The following is a 23413-nucleotide window of genomic DNA, read 5'->3' on the forward strand; positions in this document are numbered from 1 at the left end:
TTACACAATTAACCTATTATGGATACATTTTATATATCTGTGAAAATCTGCCAAATAAATACATCTTTGTGCAAACTAAATGACCTAATATGTTAAGACTCTGGTTCACACTACTGTACCTTGTGCCTTGGGTTGGAGGTGTTCATGACACTGCGCAGCTCCTTGCCTGTGTAAATCACAACCCCCACCACTGTGCCTGGAGAGAGGGAGAGAAAATCCGCCTCAGGCCAATATAATAAAGGAACAACATAAAACATAATATGTCAAGAAGATGTTTCCCAGACTTATAATCTTGGCATGTATAGACATTTTCAAATGAAGAATGTCATTTGGACTATAGGATGCAGATTTGCAATTGCTTAACAGATAACATGTGTTAGCATGAGTTAGTGGATTCTGTCTTATTCTGATTCTGATTATAGTTAGCTGAGGAACTATTTATAAATAAGCAAAAATGTCTGACTTCCTTCTGTTTGTTTAGTTAAGTCATCAGCTCAATAGTTGTAGAGGAAGCAACGCCTCATAGCAGCTCTGCACGGCTAAGAGCGAAGGCTGGTCCTCGTTACTTCCTGGGTATCCACCAGTGCGCCAGTCAGATATTTACCAGAGGCGACAACTGTGCTGGCCCACAGGGTGTTCTCAATGCTGAGACTTTCATTGACAGGGGGGTCTCCATCCTCCTGTAACAGTTGACACAATATGCAAATATAGAGGATGAAGAGCGAAGACAGAAACTGGTCAAATAAATGCTACCTTTGTTAAACAGAGGTTTTGTAAACAGAATGTAGTGTTCAAATTACACTAGAGCCATTTTCACACACAGACGTACTGACGTTTATTCGTTCAGACGTAAATATCTTGTTCGCTGATGTTTAATAATTCGAATCTTTATGGCTTTATCCAGACATGAGAGCACATTTACAGAATGAGCCTCAATGCCATGCAATATTTGACATCTGATGTACGAGAGGGAGATGAGAGAGAGAGAATGGTGGAGGAAAAAATTATGATTAGGAGGAAGAAGACTGTTTTCTGTTCTGTCACAGGCTGCATCACTAATGGATTTTTAAAGTCAGTTTGCTGCTGAAGCCTTGATTATTGATCAATGTGAGCATGCTGCATGCTGTAGAGGATCCAGCATGCACAAGCACACAGAACATTAAGTTGGGACTCTCGTTTTTATCCCTATTTGCTAAAGAAAATGTTATGAGCTCAGACCTAGCAGGATTGCTGTCATGACTTGAAAGTAAAATTAACTGGGGCACGTTCAGACATGTCATCAGATCAAAATGTGTGTAAGGCATATGGTTGAGAAGAACAGTAATGTTAAAGCACTCACCCTGGTAAAAGTTCCAATAAAGTTATGGATGTCAATGTTTGGCTCTTCTGCGTACACGTATGATCTGATTTGGAGAAGGTCCTGTGAGACATCAGAAACACAGTTTAGGACCAGTGACACTTTAATAATTATAAATGACAGAGAAGAAGAAAAGAACAAGCACAGCTTTGCCTAACTTACTCATTAAGCGTGAAAAGAACTGAACTGTCATATAACATTTTCCTGTACAGTTTGTGCAGCGGTGTTTGCTTGATGGTTTTGCATTTTACAGAACCTTTGCTCGAGGCTTAATTAGTGGACAAACTGAGACTTTCAAGAAATAAATATTCCTGGACTTGTTTGACAAATATGGCAGTTATTTTATTGTTACTATCTTGTGAACCCAGAGACTCATACTGTTTATGTTCAATAAAAAAACAACAAATATTCAGAATCAGAATCAATTATTTTTGGCACGTTTATTTAAAAATTTACTTGGTTGGCAACTAATGTTCTGTCAATGGACTTTTTGATTAATCAACTCATCCTTTAAGCCCAAAACTAATATATCAATTTGCCAAAAAGAGCCAATATTACCCTTTTATTAAATATCAAAAATCCTAAATGTCACCTCTGACCTTCTAACAGTACAGGCCTGAGGTGAGCCTTTGACCTTTTAATCATGACACTCCCTAATGACCAGGCCATCCTACACTCTGGTCTAAGAGGAGCAAGTCTTTCATTAGCAGTGAGTAGTTATTTTACCACGGTTAACATGTGCAATTTCTCCTGAAGTAATATTATTGCACAAAAATGTCATAAGCGCAGTGTCGCAACATCCAGTTTTCTCCTGCATCCTTTCTACCTCTCCATCTTTATTTCAAGACTCACGGCAGCAGTTGGCAGCCTCTGTGTGCAGGCCACTGGGAGGCGTAGTTTCCAGTCAGTCTCTCCGTCCAGCTGGTCAGTCCGCAGGAAGCAGGAGCCTGGAAAGGAGAGGGACAAGAGCTGCCACTGATGCCAGATGGAAACACACTTACCCCTAGAGGGCCACAGCAGGCTGTTAGTCAAACAAGAAACCTCAGAATCTTTATTCTGGATAATGGAAGTGAATGTATACATTTACATTTCAATATATACTGAAGGCTACTGTTTCTGGTTCATGATTTTATTTATTCTAATACACATTCATTTCCCAGGTCCCCAGTTTACCTGAAAAGAGGCTATGAAACAATTTTAGCCTGGAGTCACTAATGAGTAGGAACATCTGAGAATGAGACTGAGCTGTTTATTACTTTTGGGATCAAGCTAAGGTAGAAGTGGAGGTATTCACCCAAGCCCATCCCCCCGCCCCGTTGGCCTGCATGCGTCATCCTGCCCTCACTCCCAATCCTGGCCTAGGCTCTTCATAATTGACCTAATGGCCTCCACATGGAAGAGAGATAACCGAGCACTATTTCCAGTAAAACAAAGCTGTTGTTTTTCTTCCCCCAACAGGAAGACGCAACAAAAACATGCATCTAGCTTCTCTTACACAGTCACATTTGGTCTTCTGAAGGCTGAAAATAAAAACATCTCCCTGTGATGAGATTTTTGAGGTGCTTATTTTGAATTAACTTGTGTGTATTTTGTATATTTGCAAATAAACAATGCAACGCAATCCACCAAGTTGTTGTTATCTCTAACAAATCTTGTCGTAATCCATATTTGATTATTCAGATGAGGCAGCCTCCTCTCGTGTCTCCTGTTTTCTTTTTGCATTTGATTTTTGTGTGCCTCGATTTTCCTTTTCATTATCTTCTCATTTGAAAGACAAAATTAGTCATAGACGAAGATTAAGAGAGAACAATGTTGTGTCTGCAGTACCCATCTCACCAGTACATGAAGGAGCAATTCTCCACCACAAAGCGCTTTGAGTGATAGTTTAGTACTGGACCCAATTACAATTTAGACATTGTAGGACTTCCTGTCCTGGCTCAGGGCTAATCCCTGCACCTCAGCGCCTTTTTAAACAAGTCATTTCCCCAGTCAGCCAGGCCAGGCAGCCAGTCTGTAGTGGAGATCTGGATGAATGACCAGCAGATGTTTACCATTTCTTTCAGAGGTCCTTAAAAAGATCATGTCAGCAGGAACACGCTGGTTCTACAAAGAAAGGCAGAAAGAAAAACATGACTTCAACAGCAGTTCCTGATCCTGCACTTTTTCCTACTCCCTCCTCTGCTCTTTAACTGTAGAAAAGTTAAGACTTTTTTTTTTTTTTTTTTGCTTTTCATGTGCCACATTACCAGCAGCCAGTCAGTCAAAATAATAAGCCCCTGCAGCACAAATCATCCTGTCGTGGCCTGAACGGGACCCTGACCAGGTTTTACACTCTGCCTGACCTGGTCCCTTCACTGCACTAGACAAAGTCCCAGAGCTGTGCATGGATTATTGCTAAGTGGTCGATAGTAATAAAGATGTATTATGGCTTTTTAGATGCAGGTTAATTAAAAAGAAAATTCCAAAGCTTTTCTTTTGTCAGCTACTGGTTTCACTTCTGCTTAAGTGTCTCTCTGAATTGTCACCCACATAACTCTGAGTCACTCAGTCATATTAGTGAAATGTGTAGAACAACATGTGTGACCTTTCCTTCAGCTGCGTTGAAATGAGTGATTCAGAGAGAAGCCCTGAGTTGGAAACTGAAGACAGGACTCGCTTCTCATGTTTCATGTACAAAGACCTCAGAGAGTCCACTCAGAGCAACACAACAGATTCCCCTGCAAACTCAAACTAACTTAAACAACAACAAACTATAAATGTGACTTCAAAATGAAAAAAAAAAATTATATCAATAAATAGTACTTAATTGAATTTGTGTCTAAGATCTAATTAAAGGCATTTTAGGCTCATGTCTGCTGTGTGTGCATTGAGTTTGACAGGTTGAAGCTCAGCATTGATCACAAGATTACAAAATCTTTACTAACTCCTTTCACCTCAGTCACCACCGGAGCACAGAAGATTAACAGCCCCCTCATTACTCGCTCTCATATAAATGGTAACTTGACAGTCTTAAAAACGCAAAACTATTCACAGATGTGGATCAATCTTCAACAAACCTTCTCCACGATTATCAGATCTCCCACTTGAATGCCACTGCTTTTAACCTTCACTGTGCCTGAAAAACACAACAAAGTTTAAAGTTAATGAAGTGTTAAGTAAGTTTGTACATGTGGATTAAATATGGTTAAAATCATGCGGACCATCCATTTAAACATAGACGTTTACAACATTGGAGCTGATTCTCAGATCTACACACATTCTCCTATAAATACATTTCAAAACATGTTTTGTTTTCTTAAATCAAATATAACTATGAACATCTTCTCTTGGTGAACTTTTGTTGCGCATGCCTCAACAATCACCCCAGTGAATTTAGGAAAGTCATTTTCTGTGCAGATCTGAAAGAATGCTGGGGGAGTTGAGCCTTTTCTCTCATTCCAGTTGGAATGAACGGGCAAAATTGTTTGGAAGAGATCACTGACCCCTGACCTTTGCCGTGACCTCTGGGCTTTGCATATGTAAGACATTAAAGCACATTAATATTGCTATGCATTAGGGTTCATGGGGCTCTGCTCTACTAGTGCAATAAAGTTTGACACATTTCTTTACAAAAGAAAGATTGACAAATAAAAACACATAGAACATCGCAGCGTTCAGCTTTCATAAATAAATGAATCTAAAAAAGATGAAGAGATGAGAGGCTTTGACTTCTTCACCATACAGTTTCTGTAAACCTTAAGATATGCACAGGGGCCGCTATCATGGAGGCAACCAGCCCTTGTGTTTATGGGTAAAACAAGCTGCCACATCAAAGGGACAAAGTGATGGAAACCACAAGAGGTCTCCTGCTTTTTATTGCTGGTAGCACTTTATACCAAGGCCTCTTATGTACACTTTTACATCTCTGCTTTGAATTACCTACCATTTCCCCTAGCCCCAATAAGTTTTAATAGGACCAACCTCCTACAGTTAATAGACGCTGATGCTGAGAAATAAGCAACGTGGTTCAGATATCAACACAGGCAAAACATAACCAGTGCTGTCCATATTTACAAGCCTCACCTCGAGTTGAAAGCTTGCTGTATATCTGAGAGTTCACTTCTTTGTCTCGAAGGTAGCATCTTATTTCTTCCACTGCCTCTCTCATGATGGTGATAATCAAAACAAGACCCTGGAGAGTGACAAGTCATCCATTAAAAACTCTTTTTCTCCAACATACAAAACACTGAAAAAACTGTTTTGTGTGAAATACCTCAATTTCAATTTGCACTGAGCATAATATTAGTATGGAAATTGCAATTGATAAACCATGATAATTAACAGTTGTGGGGGGGGTGGGAGGTGGGGTGGGGGGTGTCACATACCAAAGGCACCCAGTAGGTGTAGAGGGCACCTAAGCGTAGCTCCTTGACAAATTGAGAGCAGGCCAGAAGCAAAAAGTACAAGTTGAAGAAGTACTTGAACTGATTGAACAGCACCTGTGAACAGAAAACAAACAAGTTTAGAGTGAAATATCTGCTGTGTGGCTAGTTATTATGCATATGACTCTATCTGACATTTACTGTTACACATTATTTATTAAAGCGAGGACTGATTACTGATTATTTAATAGAATATGTATTTGACATCATTGGTCTCCATGTGACTTCTTACAACACTGTTTTCGTGACCTGTGGGTGCAGAGTCGTGTAATCTTCTATAGAAATGACTTCAGGCATAAATAAAACATTTGTTTCAACACGATCTCAACATTTCGTACGTGACCAAGTGGCCCAGCAAACATACAGCGGAAACAAACAGTATGCGAACCCTCTGGAATGACCTGTTTTCTGCATTGGTCATGCAACTGGTCATAAAATGTCATCGGATTTTCATCTAAGTCACAAGTCCAGACAATCTGAATGTTCTTAAGATGATATCAAACTTAAATTAAAATTTAAATCTCCCATGTCTTTACTGAACACACCTATTAAACATTCACAGTGTTAGTGGAAAAAGAAAGCAAACTCTTGGATTTAATAAGTGTTTGAGCCTCAAACAAGAGCTTCTGGTAACTGCTGATGAGACTTGCACAATGTTTAGGAGGAATTTTGAAACTATTCTTCCTAATAGAGCTGCTGTACCCAGCTTCTACTGAGCTTCAGCAGGTGGAGCCCCCCTGACATTATCCTGTGAGACACCTTGATAAAATGAATTCCCTCGATGATGTCCAGCTGTCCAGGCTCAGAGGCAGCAAAGCCCCAAATTATGATGCTCCCTCTACTGTGCTTCACCTTTGGGATGATGGTTTCATGTTTGTATGCTGTGCTCTCTTTACACCGTACATATCGCTACATGTTCTTCCCAAATAGTCCAACCATAGTTTCATCAGTCCACAAAACATTTTCCCAGTAGCATTTTTTTTTTTAGCAGAGGAGCTGCTTCTTCCGTGGTGTCCATGGTAGGACACCATGCTCCATTATCTGTGTATGGTAGACTCAGAGATGAGATGATGACAGAGATTTTAACCAGCTCCAATAATTCCTTTATAGCGTTAAGCTGTTACTCTGAAGTTCTTTGTTACCTCAAATCATTCTGCTTTGTGCTTTTGGAGTCATCTTAGCTGGACGCCCACTTCTAGGGAGAGTAGCCACAGAACTAAACCATCTCCATTTATAGATATAGCTTGTCTGACTGTGGACTGATGGATATCAAACCTCTTTCAGATAACTTTATGACCCTTTTAGCTTTATGCAAGTCAACAATTCTTGATCCTAAGTCTTCTGAGATGTTTTTGATATTGATAACTCCTGACTCCAGTTAGCTTGTGTTAAAGCCATTAGCCAAGGTGTTCGAATACTGTTTCCAGCTACACTGTGAATGTTTGAATGGTGTTTTCAATATGGATAACATCCTCTATCACAGGATATATAATTTTATATCCTAATAGAGCTATATATCATAATTAGAGCTGAAGCAATTAGTCTGATGGCAGAACATTACATTTCAGCTTTACTAGTTCAATAATCCATTAATTATTAAGCATAAAAGTCAAAAATTCACTGGTTTTTGCCGTTTTCTAGAATTTTATGAACCAAACGGTTAAACAATAAACTGAAAAAATAATCAGCAAAATAATCTTTAGTGGCAGTCGTAGTCATAATACATTAAATCAGTAAACAGTATATGAATGAAATGAATCAGTAAGTGAATAAAATCCACTGAATTAAAAACTGGACATATTAAAAAAAACTTCTTCTGTGATGGATGCAAATCATACTATTGCCCAAAACAGTCATTTACCTAATTGTCTACACTGGCCTTATACACCCGGACATATGAAAAGGGATAACTACTACCATATGTAATACCACAAATTCAGAGAATTCTCTGGTATATATCAACATATCACTCACTCGCACTATAAATATTTAAATTAAAAAACTAAATTTCAACCAGGTTTAGCCGATAAGTCTTTTCACTATGGAGCAATATGCAAACACACACAGTTAAATTAAATTTAACACACATTCTACAACTTTGCTCAATTTCATTACCACCAGTGTGCAAGATTACAACCAAGGGAAAGCTTGTGTCTTCACATAGTTACTGTATGTAATTTCCAAAACTGCTGCCAAGAGTGAAGCAGCACAGGAGAAAAACCATGCACAGGAACATACAATATGTCCTAGTCAGAAGACCTTCTTGACAAGAACCAAATTAAATAATAAGCAACATAATTTGCAATGCAAAAAGGCTTTGCTCTTGTCTTTTGCTTTCCAAACAAATCTGAGCTACTTTCAATGTCCGCCTTCATATACAAAAATAAAGATCTTAAGACAACTGAATGTCTGGAAAACAAATGCATATGTAAATCCGTCCAGGAGAATGAACAAAGTCAAAAACACACAGCTTAGAAACTGCCGTCCACGTAAGAAATCTCCAACCAATGTCACATCTGTCACTTCTGTACTCATCTAAGGAACTGAATGTGAAAATGAAGATCTGGTGCTTTGAGATTGTGTAACTGTTTGTCCAAATGTGGGTGAAACTATCTATCATGTTTCTCTTAACACTATATAAAGATCTTTATTTGAACATGAGACATTTCATTATTTAAAAAAAGACGACTAATCTTCTTATGATGGTGCCATTTGGACTAAAGAAAGTACAAACCAAGCCTCGTTAGGCCTGTACATTCCTTTGACAGTGTAAACTGTATCTGTCAGAAAATGCCCTCTGGCATTAGTCATATCAGGAAAAATTTCACCAGTGTCTGTGTGTCTAGGCATCCGGGGGTATGCAAATATGTAGTCAGACTATAAACTAACAATACTATGGTATTCTCTAAAATTCTTTAAATGAAACTGAAGAGATGTAAGACACATACGTAATACTCACATTTTAGGTACAGATCTGAACTAGTGAAACAATTAGTCGATCAATCGATTGACAGAAAGTAGAACAACGATTTTGATAATTGAGTCATTTCTTGGGTCACTTTTCAAACAGAAATGCAGAGCACCTGCTGGTACCAGTTTCTTTTATGTGAGTATTTTCTTTCTTTCTTTCTTTCTTTCTTTCTTTCTTTCTTTCTTTCTTTTATTTTAAACAAAACATCTTTGAGTTCTGAACGGCTGTCTGGACAAAATGGTTTATAGACACCTTTTTGAGCTCAAGGAAGCTCTAATGAGCATTTTTCTGACCATTTAATGACTAAAAGATTATTTGATTGATTAAGAAAACAAAAGTCAGATAAGTCAACAATTGAAATAATGATTAGTTGAAGCCGTAATCTGATCCTCTGATCAATAATGATTAAAAAACGAGTGCCCTGACCAACCGCATTATAAGTAACAATGAGGAGTTATATCTCTGAACATGCGCCCTACAAGATGACAGTCACCCAGGGACAGGCTCAAAAAGGTGGGTGGTGGTTTTTGGGGATTAAGAAGGAGGGAAAGCAAAGGAATGACCTTTGGCTGACACTAACCGCGGGCAGGAAGGTGAAGAAGTTGTACTTCTGGTTGTTAATGACATTCCTGGGGTACCTCTGCTCCCTCTTTTCTGGGTGGCCAAGCCACACGGTGCGGGGACGGAAGTCGCCCATGCCACAGCATGTCGACCACGGGCAGCACCTGAGAGGAAAAGGCAGGGAAGGTTAAAGAAATTCATTGTAATCTGTAAATTAAAAAAAATTACGTGGATTAATTTAGGCTATTTCAATATAAAATACATTCTGTAGTTTGATTTATAACCCTGTGTTGTGTTGTGTGAAGCGGTTGGGACAGCTTTTCCATTTTTAATGAATTTCGTCTCACGTCTCTTTGTTAATGTGTTGCTTATTGTAGCTACAAAACTCACACATCAGACAAGGCTGAGCTAAAGGTCCATGATCATCGAGTCAAGAGAGATTATGCCTCACAAAATAAATTTTTAACTCTGTCTGGAAAAGGGTGGCCACTCCCTTCACTCCACCAAAACAAAACCTTCCATATCAATCAAACAAGAGCCCAGTGACTTCGCTGTTAACAACTCACTTTGTAGGTTATAAAACACTGACGTGAACAAAATGCAGGCGTGACAAATATACAGTCCCGATCGGCTACAGACAAAGTGATTTAATTCAGGAAAAGGGAGGTATAGACGCAATATTCGTATGAGAGATGACTCAGATTTCTAATGCCATAACAATATTCACTGTTCAAAGTCTGTCTGCCAGGTCTGACAACTATTTCTGCAGCAGTTAATTTTTAGAGTTTACTTTGTGATAACCCTGCAGTGCATTCATGGGACAGAAGACACACGTTTCCTATTCCCTTTTATATGCTAGACCTGGGGTTCCCGGATAGCTCATATTCAGGAAGAAACCAAACATATGGTTAAACCCAGCCTATATATGAGGAGATATTCTTATAACAAAGACAGGAATGAGCTCAGTCATTGTAAAACCACTCCTGGCCACTGCTATCATGAGTAAGCTAATCCTCATGTTGCTCTCTTTAGACCCTAAGAGTCTCTCAAAGACACAGCTAACCTATAGTGCATCCTACTGTACACTTGGGCTGCAACCAGTGACAGGAAGCTGAGCTGAACAGCACGGAGCAATCATTAATGATATTAACATCCATGCTTGACCTACTATGACAAGTAAAAATGTCTGCCACTGTTTCTGGTTATTCTGACAAATGGTTTCTCGGTTAATCAAATAATTGTGTCTTGAATATAAGCCCAACATAGTGAAGGATCACCGCACTAACCCTTGTATTATTTCCATCAAATATCAAAAAATTGTGAAAAATGGCCATTAAAATATGACCCGCCCTGAACTCTGAGATCATCTGGGGCAGGTCCGCTCACTGCTCCCAGTGTCAAAACTAAACATGAAGAAGCAGCATGTACCTTTTTATGCACCACGTATCTTGAACAAACTCCCATAAAGACTTTTCTGTCTACCACTACCTTGTATTAAATTAAATTTGGGACTATTCATTCACACACTGCTAATCCAGCTAACTACAAAAAACATGCATTGAGCAGCTGTGTGTAGCCACAGGCCCATATTTTTGCATTGTAACAGCTAATTTTCAGCTGTTTGCCTACTGTGTTTATTACAGGAGGTGACATCACCATGAAAGCCTGATCAGTCTATTGGCTTCATTTCAGCACTGTCTCTATCCTGTCCGCGCATCTCCATCATCGTTTATGAGCCCCCCCCCCCCCCTTTTATTGTGCTTGTCAAAATAACACTGCAAAGTATAATTTAGCCTGTATATGCATTTAGGATGCAGGACTTCTTTAGAGTCAGGGCCTACATTTCTTCCTGGTTCCTGGAGACTGAGACTCCGGTCCACCGAGCAAATATTGACATGGGCGTGAAATGCACTTGTTCCAACTGCACCCCGGAACAAGGATGTCTCCTGCAGCTCAAGCTAGCTGTTTTAAACCTACAATGAATGGCCATATCATTTTTATTAGCATGTATATATCTGCTAGCTGTTGTTAGTTAGCTAACCCCGCTAACTGCTATTTTCTCCCGTTAAAATCCGCCACCGCTTTGCTAGTTTTTTGAGACAACGTCGACGCGCTCCTGTAAACAATTTAACGGCTACACTGACATTAGCGAAACACGCTAACAAATGGCTTCGTGTTTTCATATTCCCTGTACTGTACAACGCCCTTACCCATTTCTGTGTTTACTGTCGTGTCTTTTCGGCCGTCTCACGGGTTGTAGAGGGATATTGTCGGTCATTCCTGCAGCCCCCTGGTAGCCGGTAGAAGCTGTGGGCAGCCGGACGGGCTGTAGCGGTTCTGGGCGGAGGCTTCCCAGCTGTCACTCAAACAGGACGGTTCAACAGTCAGCAGGTTAGCGCTGCTGGGATAAAGAGCCTGCAGCACCACGACAAAACAAACCTCACCTACATCCCACTACACTCTGACCCATATATACAATGGTGTGATATTTTTGACTGAATCACTCCTAATTATCATATTGCTTGGGGGGACAATTATCAGCAGGAAGTTATATTTCTCATCAGTTTGTCTCTCTAGTGTCTCTACATGAAATTAACACCAGATTATGGTAGTTGTAGTTTAAATAGGGATAATAATAATAATAATAATAATAATAATAATTCTATGACAAATGCCACCAGGAGCAACAGGAAGCATGTGCTTTTCAAAAAAATACATGCCATCCTATACAATGCGGTTTTGCTAAAGTACTACACTTAAGTACAATTTGAGGTATTTGTACTTCGCTTGACTTTCTAATTTATGCTGCTTTATACTTCCACATTCAAAGGGAGTATGATTCTTTTACTTTTATGCCACTACATTTATTTATTTGATTTTCAAGAATATGATGTATAGATTAAATGTTTTGAGCTATTGTGGTGGATTGGACCTGTCCTTGTGCTTAAAATAGGTTGGAATTTGAGGTCACCATAGTCCATATACTGGCAGAGATTATATATATACTAAACTATATATTTAGTATATACAGTCTATATATATACACACACACACAGACACACACACATACACATATATATATATATATATATATATATATATCAGTCAATCAATCAACCATTACATGCCACACATGAATGGTATGAATCAGAAGGAATCAGAAGGTATGAATGAGCAAAGGTAGAAAACCAGTTCCATCAAAACCAAATACATTAAAGTTCTGGTTAAATTTTAACACATAAATGATAATAATCCACTAATGTGATATATTAAACACTCTCAAAAAGAGCTAAACAAATAAAACAATAAACACAGAACAGGCAACACCAAAAATCACATTTAAAAACAGACTTATATCAGCACAAACACATAATATACAATATATCGTCAGGCCTAACAACCTAAATAAGTTACAAGACATGAAAAGTTATGTAAAAAAGGAAATGCTAGATGCTATTCCATAGATACAAACTGATATCATTATTATATAGAAAACTTGGCTATCTCTCTATGGGTAATTAAAAAAAACAAATATATCAAATTCATGTATATTAAACACACAGAACTTCACTGTATGACACATCATTTGATCCTCACTCACAGAAGACAGTTAAGAGGATTTTGCTAGTAGTCTGTACTGTACTGTATGTATACCTTGTATACTGTGTGTATTACTCAAGTAAGATTATGAATGGTGGACTGTAGCAGAGTATTTATACCTAACGGTATTTCTACTTTTATTTCAGTAAAGGATCTGAGTACATGTTGCACCTCTGCTTCTGAGTGACCAAGATGTAGCATCTGATACAGCAGTTGTGTTTTGATAGAGATGTTATGTCCTTTTACGGCTGTAGTTTATGGTATTGTATTTTACTGTATGCATTGCAATTTAATTTTTAAATTTTTAGTGCTCTGTAAATGTTAAGTGAAATGGACAAACTACTAGAAACACCTTTCATACAATGCAGTCAAGTGGTCTGGGCAAAAGGCTACTTACAAGTGTTTGAACATAACAGAGGACCAGCATAGGTTCAGTATAATACTAGGTATAGTCGTATAGTATTATGGTTGTTTTGGACCTGACCTCTTCTTGTTGGGTAATATTTGGAAAAACTTAACAGATTACATAAGCTTCTAAAAACAGGTGTGAGATTTTCCAGTAAAGGAAATGGAAAGAGGAGAGATGGGTGAATATACACCAATGTAGCAAAAATGCACTATTTGCATAATGGGAAATGCCCACAATAATTAAATTTGCATGCCACAGCTTTGACCTAAGTCTGTAATATAGCAGCCTGTGTTGTTATCACGATTTGAGTGGTCACGACTATGAAAATGAGTATCCACTTTTTCTTTTTTCTATCCTTTGTCATGCTTTATGCATAAAACCTTGAGGTTTGCTTTATTCATATTACTTGTCTTTGTATGTTTCGATCTTTTATTTTTTGGAACATCTGTGTGTTATGTTGTCCATGACTGAATCAAATTAAATAGTCTGATACAACACCACCACCACCACAAAATATTGCATTTAAATGTACCATTGAATCGAGTCAACACACAAAAAACTCATGTTATCTCATGAAAAACTAATTGGTGGGATTGACTGCTGAGCTGGTGCACTACAGTGCAGGTGTTTCTGTATTTCTGCTCACTGACTGTATGCCCACTGCCAGTTTTACTGCCTTGCAATGACAATGATGTGTGACAAATGAGTATTATATCATGTCAAACGTGGAAAGGAAAAGGCCACTGTATAATTTATTTAAAATGGACTGTTGACACGCATGGCTGGAGAGCAAGCTTCAGTTGTGGATGCAAATATTTTCTCGTTGAGAATGCAAAATGGGAAGGGGATTAATGGCTATTGGTGGGTCATGAGAGTAGAAAGAAAATGAATGCTTGTCTTGAGTCATCTCTAGGTGTAAACTGTAATTAGGGATTTTGTGTACATTGAAAGCAGTCTGTGCTCGCAGAGAAATTAGCATAAGGGTATGACACATTTGAGTAGTCACTGGAGTAATGACAAGAGAAATATTGAAAAAGTCACCCTGATTTTATTTTTCAAAATCAGAAAACATTTAGGAGAAGGAAACATTTGAAAAAAAAAACAAAAAAAACATTTACATTGTAAACAGGCCAAATTGGCTCAACATTACTTGAATTGTAGAGACAACTTGAAAGCAGTTTTGACATGGTTTGCTAAAGAAAGGCACAACTTGGCAAATGCATATCGATAAGGAATGTACAGCAGGGGCCTACAAAGTACTCTGACCGTTCTGAGTTGTGTAAAGTGTCCAGTGATACATTCAGTACTGTTCAACTCAGCAGGTTGAGAGTGAAAAATCTTATCGCATGCTCACGAATGTATCGGAAAATATACAGAGCATTGCATTGAGAGTAGGGGGCACAGAGAACAACTAAAAATCTAAACAACGAGGTAGAACTTACCCCCTAAACTCAAGCATTTTGTGTATTATAAATAAATTAATGATGCTACAAGCTGGTAAGTCTGACAGTTACTCTAAATGGATATTTTAAACAAAATCTGACAGGAAGGAAAAGTTGACAAAATTGTTGATTTGCCCTTTCCCCATTTAGCCATCACAATAAAAGCAGTGAAACTGAAATGCAACTATAAAAAGTAGAGCTACCTAAAACTGAAATAAAGTGCAGGCATGAGAACATTACTGATATAATAGCATTCAGAGCTCAGCCAACTAAATTTGACTCTGCAGATTTACAAGTGGAATATGTAGGTTGAGAATTTGACATTTGTAAACTGAAAATATGAAATACATGCCATGCTACACTGTACAACACACTAATTTAACCAGTCTAACAGAGCCTCCATGACGACCAAATGGTGCAGTGAAAGACAACAGCAACACTAAAGTTCAGATTAGGCACTTGGCAAAAGGTTTGAATCATTAACTATTGTATCTTAGCGCCAATGCAACAAAGATGCAACACCTATTTTATAATCTGCATTTTCCAAAACTGATGACTCAACTGTTGTGACTTGCTTTAAGAGACAAGACACAGGAATAATCTGCCAGTCTGATCAAAAGCCCCCTCAAAATGAGACATGATAATGGCATTTACCACAACAAAAAATGAACAATGTCATAAAAACTATGGCACACAATAGGAGGGAAAGTAGTCATTATAGACACATATGGTTAACTACGCCATTTTTTCTGAACACTGAGACATCGTGTCATGCCCTAAAACGTTTCCTATTAAAGTCAAAATCCTTCAGTATCAAGGAGACAGTCTGAATTAAAGCAATTTCAAGTAAGTTATACATTCAAACTTCTGGATAGACAGCAAAACAAAAAAAAGTCACAGGAAAAAAATACCCGCATATATATTTATATAAAATAAAATACAACTACAGTAGTTATATCAAGTTCAACTAAAAATAACACTTGATCAGGAGGAGAGACAGTCGCAATGAAGTTACTGGAAAAATTCAACCAATCTAAGCAGAATTCTACAAGGTTTTCTCTGGAAATTGATTGTACCTCATTCAAAAAAGGACACATTCAAAAACTCAGTTCAGGTGATAAACTGGCAGATGTCCAAAAAGCCTAGTTAACTGCAATTTTACCCTCCTCCATGAAATGTGGGAACTGTGATTTTGGCACACTGTCAGAGCTTTTATTCTCAATTTCAGCCACCGTGGCAGGCAAGCCAGAGTGGGATCCATCCATCTTCATGAGGCCTCCGGTAGATCCAATAAGAGGCCCACCGGCAGGGCTACCAGGGAGTGGGATGCCACCACCCTGGATGACAGAAATTTCATTGGTCTTCATTGTCAGGCCACCACTGAAGGCAGCAGCGTACTGGTTCCACAGAGATGGGTCAAAGTTCATTGGTGGAGCACCCAATTCTTTGGGCCCCTGCATGATTTCTGGCAACATCTTAGCCTCTGCGCTCATTGCCATCAGTGCCATGGGATTATCCAGAGAGAGACGCTGACCACGCCGTGACGAGTTGTTCCACATGTGAGTGCCGATGTGCACCTGAAAAACAAGACGCCCAGTCAATTACAATCCCATCAAAACACTAGCTCCATTATTCCAAAGTACAGACTTTATAAACTGAAACAGCCTATACAACACTTCGAGGCACAGTGGTTTCTTACCTTTAAATTTCCCTTGGTGGTGAAAGCCCTGCCACAGATGTTGCAGGCAAAAGGCTTCTCCCCCGTGTGAGTGCGCTCGTGGATCTGCAAAGCACTAGCAGATGAGAAGTTCTTCCCACAGACATTACACATGTGCTGTTTGGTTGATCGTCGAGGTGCGGTGGAGATGGAAGAGGGCACGGTTGTTCCCTGAGGCATGTGGGAGCCGAACAAACCATGGGGGCCCAAAGGATTCTCTGGAGGAATCTTCATCTCCAAACTGGCCAGACATGATGGTATCCTCATGAAAGACATGTTACTAGGAACTGTTGATACAAAGAGTGGAGAATTAGATCCATGCATTCAACATGACGCTGTTTAAAGTACATTTCTAAAACTAATAAAACTCACCATAGTCTCCATTTGTGAATGGCATGCCAGGTTCTTCTTTAATGGCTTTGGGGGTGAAGCTGCTTGAAGCTGTAAGGTCAAGGGCTCCACTTGACTCAGTGCCATCTTGAGTGCCACCCTCAGACTCTGGTTTTGACCCACTACTGGCAAATTCATCAACAGCAGACTCAGGAGACTTGCTGCTACTCAGGTTGTTATTTACAGGGGAGGATGAATGAAAAGACATGGCTGAGTCAGAAATGGCGGGACTACGGCCATTGTGATATTCCTGATCTCTAGGAGCTGATGGGGATTCTTTGGCTGTTCCCTCGCTCTCCGAAGCAGTGCTACTCTGTCGTTTCAGTGCAAGAGCAGAGGTGAGGTTCTTCAAAACATCCAGGCTGGAAAAGGCAACGGGGGCAGAATGCTTCTTTGGTTGTCCCTCAGAGGCAGGAGGGAGGGAATCTAAGGTCTCGTTTGGCTTCTGTGAGTTAAGCTCTGGTTCATGATCCTCCATGCTTGTTTCAAAACCATTAGTATCCATGGGCTTCTCCTCTGGTAGAGATGGCTCCATTGCTTCTGCTGCTTCAAACTGGTTTTCCGGCATTGGGGTGTTGGGGATCTGCCCGCCCATGTGCATGCGAATGTGCTGCTGCAGAACCACAGCGTTAGTGAACTTCTTCTGGCAAATAGGGCATGAGTGCTGCATCTTAAGAGGGGTGTTAGCCCTGTGCACTCCATAATGAGCCTTGAGGTTACCCTTAGTGGAGAATGCACGGCCACAGATTTTGCATTTGTAGGGCCTCTCGCCGGTGTGTGTACGGTAATGCATCTTGAGCGAGCTCTGGCAACTGAGCACCCTATGACAGATTACACACTCATTGGGGTCATTGGTCCTTTTTTCCAGGCCATCCACCATTTGCTGAAGTTTTGCCGTTCCAGAGCTTTGTTCTGCTGGGAGGGCATTCCCATTCATATGATGCAGTGGTCCAAGCAGTTCTTTAGCGTCCTTCTGATTTGGATCCAGTCCTGTCTCTTGACCAAACATATTAGAGGAAACAGACGGAGAGCCATCGCTTGTTGTTGGGGAGGGTCTCTGGGAAAAGGAGTCCCCTCCAAAGCTGTCAAATGTCGCCTTGAAGCCTGGTATGGATGATGGGTGGAACCCAGCAGTAGGATGGCCCAGCATAGGCTTGATTTCAGTCATGTTTGACTCGTCCATGGGCACAGACATGCCAAACGGAATGCCACTGCTGGTGGGAATGTTGTCAAGGTGCTCTGGCACAGGATGAGGGTTCATGCCAATGTTCGGATACTTGTCTTTATGCCGCTGGAAATGCACTTTGAGGTTTCCTTTGGTTGTGAATCGGTTTCCGCAAATGTTACACTTGAAGGGCCTCTCCCCGGTGTGAGAACGCAAGTGAATCTGGAGCGCACTGTCATTGCCGAAGGTCTTTCCGCAGTACTTACACTTGTGCTTGTATAGTGAGTCACCATTCTTTGATTCTGGTGGAAGGTTCAGCATTTTCGTCTTCACCTTTTTGGAGGACTCAATCCCTGCTTGGATCCCATTGAAGGTGCTCGGGAATCCCAAGACACCTGGAGATTGGGGCAGTAGTGCTGGTAAACGACTGGCCAGATCTGGAATGCCCTTCAAAATGTCTGTTTTAGAGTTTACTGAACCCAGTCCTCCAGGTAGAGAGGCAGGGATGCCAGTGGGCAGAGGTAGTTTACCTTGCTTCATTGTCTCCATAGAAAGACTCTGGCTGCCGGTCCTTTTTCCTATCAGAGCTGCTGCAGCAGAGAGCTGTTGAGACAGATGTGCACCAAGGGCTTTCAGAGGGTCCATTGCTGCCCCTACTGATGACTGGAGACTCTGTGGAGTCATCATAGCTACTTGGATTCGAATCTGTTCTGTGAGCTGTATTTGCTGTAGCTGCTGTTGCTGGAGGCACACTAACTGTTCCAAGATCATCGGGATGGCCTGCAGGGCATCCTCTGACGAGGTCAGAGATGTATTACTTGAAGAATGTTGGGAGACAGCAACTTTAGTATCTGCCATGGTTTCAAGAGTGACATTTGAATTGTGCATTTTGGGTGAGTTGTGGAAAGTCATCTCAGGGCTTGCAGACATCTCTGCGTGATCTTGTTGTCCTGAATCCTCTGCATTCATGCTCGAGTCTTCTTCTGTTCTTTCCAGGTGGTCTGTGTTGACATTTGATAGGGAATGACTACTGGACTGGCTATCATCATGGTCACTGGTAGGGCCTTCAGGAGAACCTTGTGAATATTCCTCAGGCATTTCATTGCCATCTCCGTCTTTCATGATGACCACTTGCTGACTTTTAGTGCAATTTTTCTCATGCTCAAGAAATTCTGCTTCATCAAAGAATTCAGCACAACACTTGTTGCAGACCCTGGTCTCATCCATTCTGAACCTCTTCATTTTGTTTCCAGTCTCCTCAGCCTGATCATCTCGAAGAATCCCTGAAACAACAAGATAACAGGATTTAAAATCAATGCTCTTCTACAGTTAGGGTGATATTTGGGCAATTAAAATGAATGATTAATTAAATATAGATTAATAATTCAAATTTAGCAATTCAAAAGTAAACTTAGTAATATACAGACTTGCAAGTTTGGAAAACAGCATTACTGCTAATGTGTCAAGATAAGTAAAATTGTGGTAATGGATAAAAATAAGACCACATTACAATATCTTGAAATCCAATATACCAGTCTTGCAATATAGTTAAACTTTGAGTTTTATGTTAAACATTTATTGCTAATGTGAAAAGATGTTGATTTGATTCTGTGGAAACTTTTGAGACTTGAGTTTTTTTGGATCACACAGTCTCTCTTGTAATATATCCCTCTTAATGTGTCCACTCCCTCTGGGTCACTGCACTGGGCTGCAACAGACTTTGAAATTGCCTATTGTCCACAGGGCCAGCAGAGGGCAATCATCTACTTTTGACATTACCCTCAACAATGTCCAGAAAGACAAAGAGCCACTGGGCATTAAATTACTGCATTTCTGAAATAAGCCACTCCAGCACTTGCTAAAAATCAGATCCATTTCCAGCACCACATGTGGGGCAATACTTGTGACATATCTCAAACTAAAATCCAGTAAGTATTGGATATCTAAAAACTTCTACACTGAATTTGATGTCCCAGTTTGCACAAAAAAAATGAATAAAAGACTAAGTTTACAATACAAACCTCGTCTTAAAAAGAAAATAGGGAAGGGGTAATCTAATGTTGATTAACCTTCAAGTATTTTCACAGCCTGTGAAAGCCTGATAAGTGCTCCAAGTGTGCATTTTAATTTGTCTGCTAACCAAGAGGCCATTTCACAACTGGGTGTATTGTTAAATGCTAATTCCTCAGAGAAGGGGGGAGACCACCTGTTTGCATTTGCCCAAGGAAACTGTTGGACTTGTTAATTGCTCACCAGGAGGCATTGAAGCATTGTCACGAAAAAAAGTTGCAAACTGCATCACATTTTGATCCATGAGGAAACATTAAGCATGGCTCAGCCACCCACATTTGCGCACTGTAGCCTAAAATGCAGCTGCTCTTATCTTGATAAAATTAACTTCGACAGGCACAGCACACACAAGGTGCAACTGAGGAATAAATCACAATGTACTTCAAATAAAATCCCAACTCGTCGATTATTAAGTAAATAGAGGGCGGCAACACTCTAGTTTACCACTTGACGGCGCATGACCTGTATCCGATCACCTTTAGTGGGGTACATGACACGAGGTCAGACTAAAAATTAAATTCACAGACGCTTGTGTGATACACGAAAAGTTATCTTTCATTACATAATCATGTTCTAAGAGGCAGATACACCAAAATGTCCCGCGGCTCTCTAAACAACGGGTTATCCAAAGTTTCCTAATTATAAGGTGAGGTCTATCCACTACAGGGCTGGAACTTGCATATGGCAACACCAAAACGCACCCCCACCCAGTCTCCACAAAAAGGCCACTGCTCCATCCCCCACCTCTCCACATATGTACGAAAGGAAACAGTCATGCATTAAACTGGGGGATTTATTGCCTTTAGGTCAGCTTACTCCAGAGTCACATTTCATACAGTTTTTTTGGGCACCTTTTGTTTAAAAAAGCTGCAACTTTGGCGCACACTCGCAAATAAATGCCACCACAATATATATATATATATATATTATATATATATATATATATATATACACGCACACGCTGATACATTAGATACAGCAAAAGTATAAGCACAAGTACAAATCAAAATTACAACTGTAAAAATACCAAATCGAAATTCAATCAAAAGATCAAGTAGTATGTACTAATATTTAACACCAAGTGATGTTTCGTGATAAACGAGGCCAGTTAATAATATTACAGTCAAATAAAGATACACATGAAAGGTACCCTGGTCAGCCTATGGAGCCATTCTTTGCCACACAACTTCCTAAGTAAGCCCCCAATGTATCCAAAAGACAACAGGTAGAAAAACAAGTTTCAAAGAATGGTAAAAAGTTCAAAAGGGTTTCACCGACTTTCAACCTTAATCATGAAATAACTACACGAAACCCCCACGACTGGTCGATTCGGGATGAAATTGGTCTAAATTTGTTCGACATCAAAATTGTTTAAAAAGTTACAAATAAAGGATGCGGACTCGGTCTCTAGTAAAAGTTAAAGCTTACAGTGTTGCATTTTAAAGCGACCCCGGCGAGGCACCTGTATTGTGTTTAAAATAATTCAGTGACTATGTCGCTTGCCAGCTCCTGTAGCTAAAGTTTAACTGGTCAATGCAGAGGGACAGCAACAGGTCAAAGTGAGAGAGGAACAATGTAAAAAGTCAGCCCCCCAACTTTTTACATAAAATGTCGAGAGTTACAAACATGGCATGGCGGGGCCACACGTTAAGTTTTTTCTTTTTTCTTTTTTGGGTAACTGACTCCCCCATACCGTGTGTGTGTGTGTGTGTGTGTAAACTTACCATTTTCAAGCGAACCGGGCTCGTCGGAGTTGATGTGCTGCGGTTTGGCTTGCTTGCGCCTCGACATGGTGCAACCATCAGGAGCAAAGAGTTACAAACAATTTTCCTCTCCTTCTTCAACAAATTCTTCTGCTTGGAAAATTAGCCCCTCAAGTAGGCTAGAAATGCGCATGTCAACGTAATTATTATTATCAATAATGCATTGCGATTTATCACGGTCCTCTGACAGCTGATTGGCTCCAGTCCAAGTGCTCACACATTATTCAAATGTGCTCCCTATTGATGAGCGGAGCGGAGTGCCAGGAGGGGGCGGGAGGAGCCATGCTAGTGGATGGACTGCAGGATGGAGGCAGGGTTAATAACACCCAACGCATCGCTCTTTTCCTTGTTCATGAAAAAAAGAAAAAAAAAAAATTGTCACCGACAGACACAAGCCAGAAAAAGACCAGTGAAACATGTTTGATAGATAAGTTGATAGACTACTCACCTGTGGCGTCTTTAACTTTAGTTTAAATGATAACCTGAAGTACTTTACTTTATTTTGGGCTATTTCCTATTTGGTCCCTATCAAATTTATTCACATATAAGGATGTTTTGATCTTGTATGTTTTTGCTGGGACTCATGGAAATGAATTATATTTTATATCTTCATCCTCCTGCAGCAACACCTTCATGTATTTAGCATGTTCCTGTAAACATATGTGGTGCATCTGTGCAAAAGGAAGGTCAGTTTATGGTAATCTAATCATACCACACACATATATGGTATCACTATAATATTTCTTGAGGCATTTATTTGTTGAGGTGTTGTGATACTGATAAATATCGTGGGATCGCGGTTTATTAGTGTCAGGGGTATAAATGTTTGGAAAATCTAAATTCTTCCAAATACAGTCAAAAGTTAATGCAGTTTTGTGTATGAAATGTACAGTAATGTATGTTACACACACACTTGTATTCACTCTGTTTGTGATACAACATACATCTCTTTTTTTTGTTCATGGTTATTGTGCCTGGAAGCTGCAGTTTCCCACTTTTACATTTACAGCTGTGCCCAATTATTATGCTCAAAAATGAATCCTTTAGTATAATAGATAGAAATCAGTGAGCTACTGTGAATGTTCAGGCTAATGCATACAATAATACGCTGGTACACTGGTAGTTTGCAGCCTGCAATAAGTTTCAACTGTGGCTTAGAATTTAGCATTAATTCTTCCAGATGGTACTAAGAGATCAGTTTGCCGTGGTTCAGTTTTTCCTATAAGACAGTCTGCTGAGACCTAATGTCCAAAAATATATTGTTATGTGAGAAAATATGACAAATGTCACACCAATCATTAACTGTTTTGGTGCTGGTGCAGCACTAATGGGAAACTAAAATGTTTGCATTGGCATGAAGAAGGTACTGGAATGAAAATGTTATTTCTGATTCTCATTTATATTCACCTTGTGGGCAAAGTTTGTGTATCAAAAACCTTCCAGGAAGTACACGTTTAATCGCTGAAGAGAATTTACCTGTATAAGAGCAGCACACAGTGATCACCTCCTGCATGTTTATAGTGAACTCTATAATCAAAAGAGTGATT

At 39.7% G+C, this 23413-nt stretch overlaps 2 protein-coding genes across 2 annotated transcripts in view; both read right to left on the minus strand.

Annotated features, from left to right (window-relative positions):
* The window catches only part of LOC130174753 (probable phospholipid-transporting ATPase IIA), a 32052-nt gene extending 20352 nt beyond the window's left edge, over positions 1 to 11700 (minus strand). The window contains exons 1-10 of the mRNA XM_056384945.1: positions 11521 to 11700; positions 9330 to 9474; positions 5722 to 5835; positions 5420 to 5528; positions 4414 to 4472; positions 3409 to 3460; positions 2210 to 2304; positions 1340 to 1420; positions 605 to 680; positions 120 to 196 (exon numbers count right to left, since the gene is read on the minus strand). Of these exons, the coding sequence (XP_056240920.1) occupies positions 120 to 196; positions 605 to 680; positions 1340 to 1420; positions 2210 to 2304; positions 3409 to 3460; positions 4414 to 4472; positions 5420 to 5528; positions 5722 to 5835; positions 9330 to 9474; positions 11521 to 11588 (876 nt within the window). The 5' untranslated portion in view covers positions 11589 to 11700. The remainder of the gene's footprint in view (positions 1 to 119; positions 197 to 604; positions 681 to 1339; positions 1421 to 2209; positions 2305 to 3408; positions 3461 to 4413; positions 4473 to 5419; positions 5529 to 5721; positions 5836 to 9329; positions 9475 to 11520) is intronic.
* A 2655-nt stretch (positions 11701 to 14355) lies between these two features.
* sall4 (spalt-like transcription factor 4) lies at positions 14356 to 22142 on the minus strand. The gene is made up of 4 exons (XM_056383991.1): positions 21828 to 22142; positions 16851 to 19316; positions 16461 to 16765; positions 14356 to 16338 (listed from the first exon to the last, which is right to left on the minus strand). Exons 1-4 carry the CDS (start codon positions 21892 to 21894, stop codon positions 15904 to 15906), a joined length of 3273 nt encoding a protein of 1090 aa, XP_056239966.1. The 5' UTR covers positions 21895 to 22142; the 3' UTR covers positions 14356 to 15903.
* Positions 22143 to 23413: the final 1271 nt, after the last annotated feature.

Source organism: Seriola aureovittata, chromosome 9 (assembly GCF_021018895.1).
Source record: "Seriola aureovittata isolate HTS-2021-v1 ecotype China chromosome 9, ASM2101889v1, whole genome shotgun sequence".
NCBI classification, from domain to species: domain Eukaryota; kingdom Metazoa; phylum Chordata; class Actinopteri; order Carangiformes; family Carangidae; genus Seriola; species Seriola aureovittata.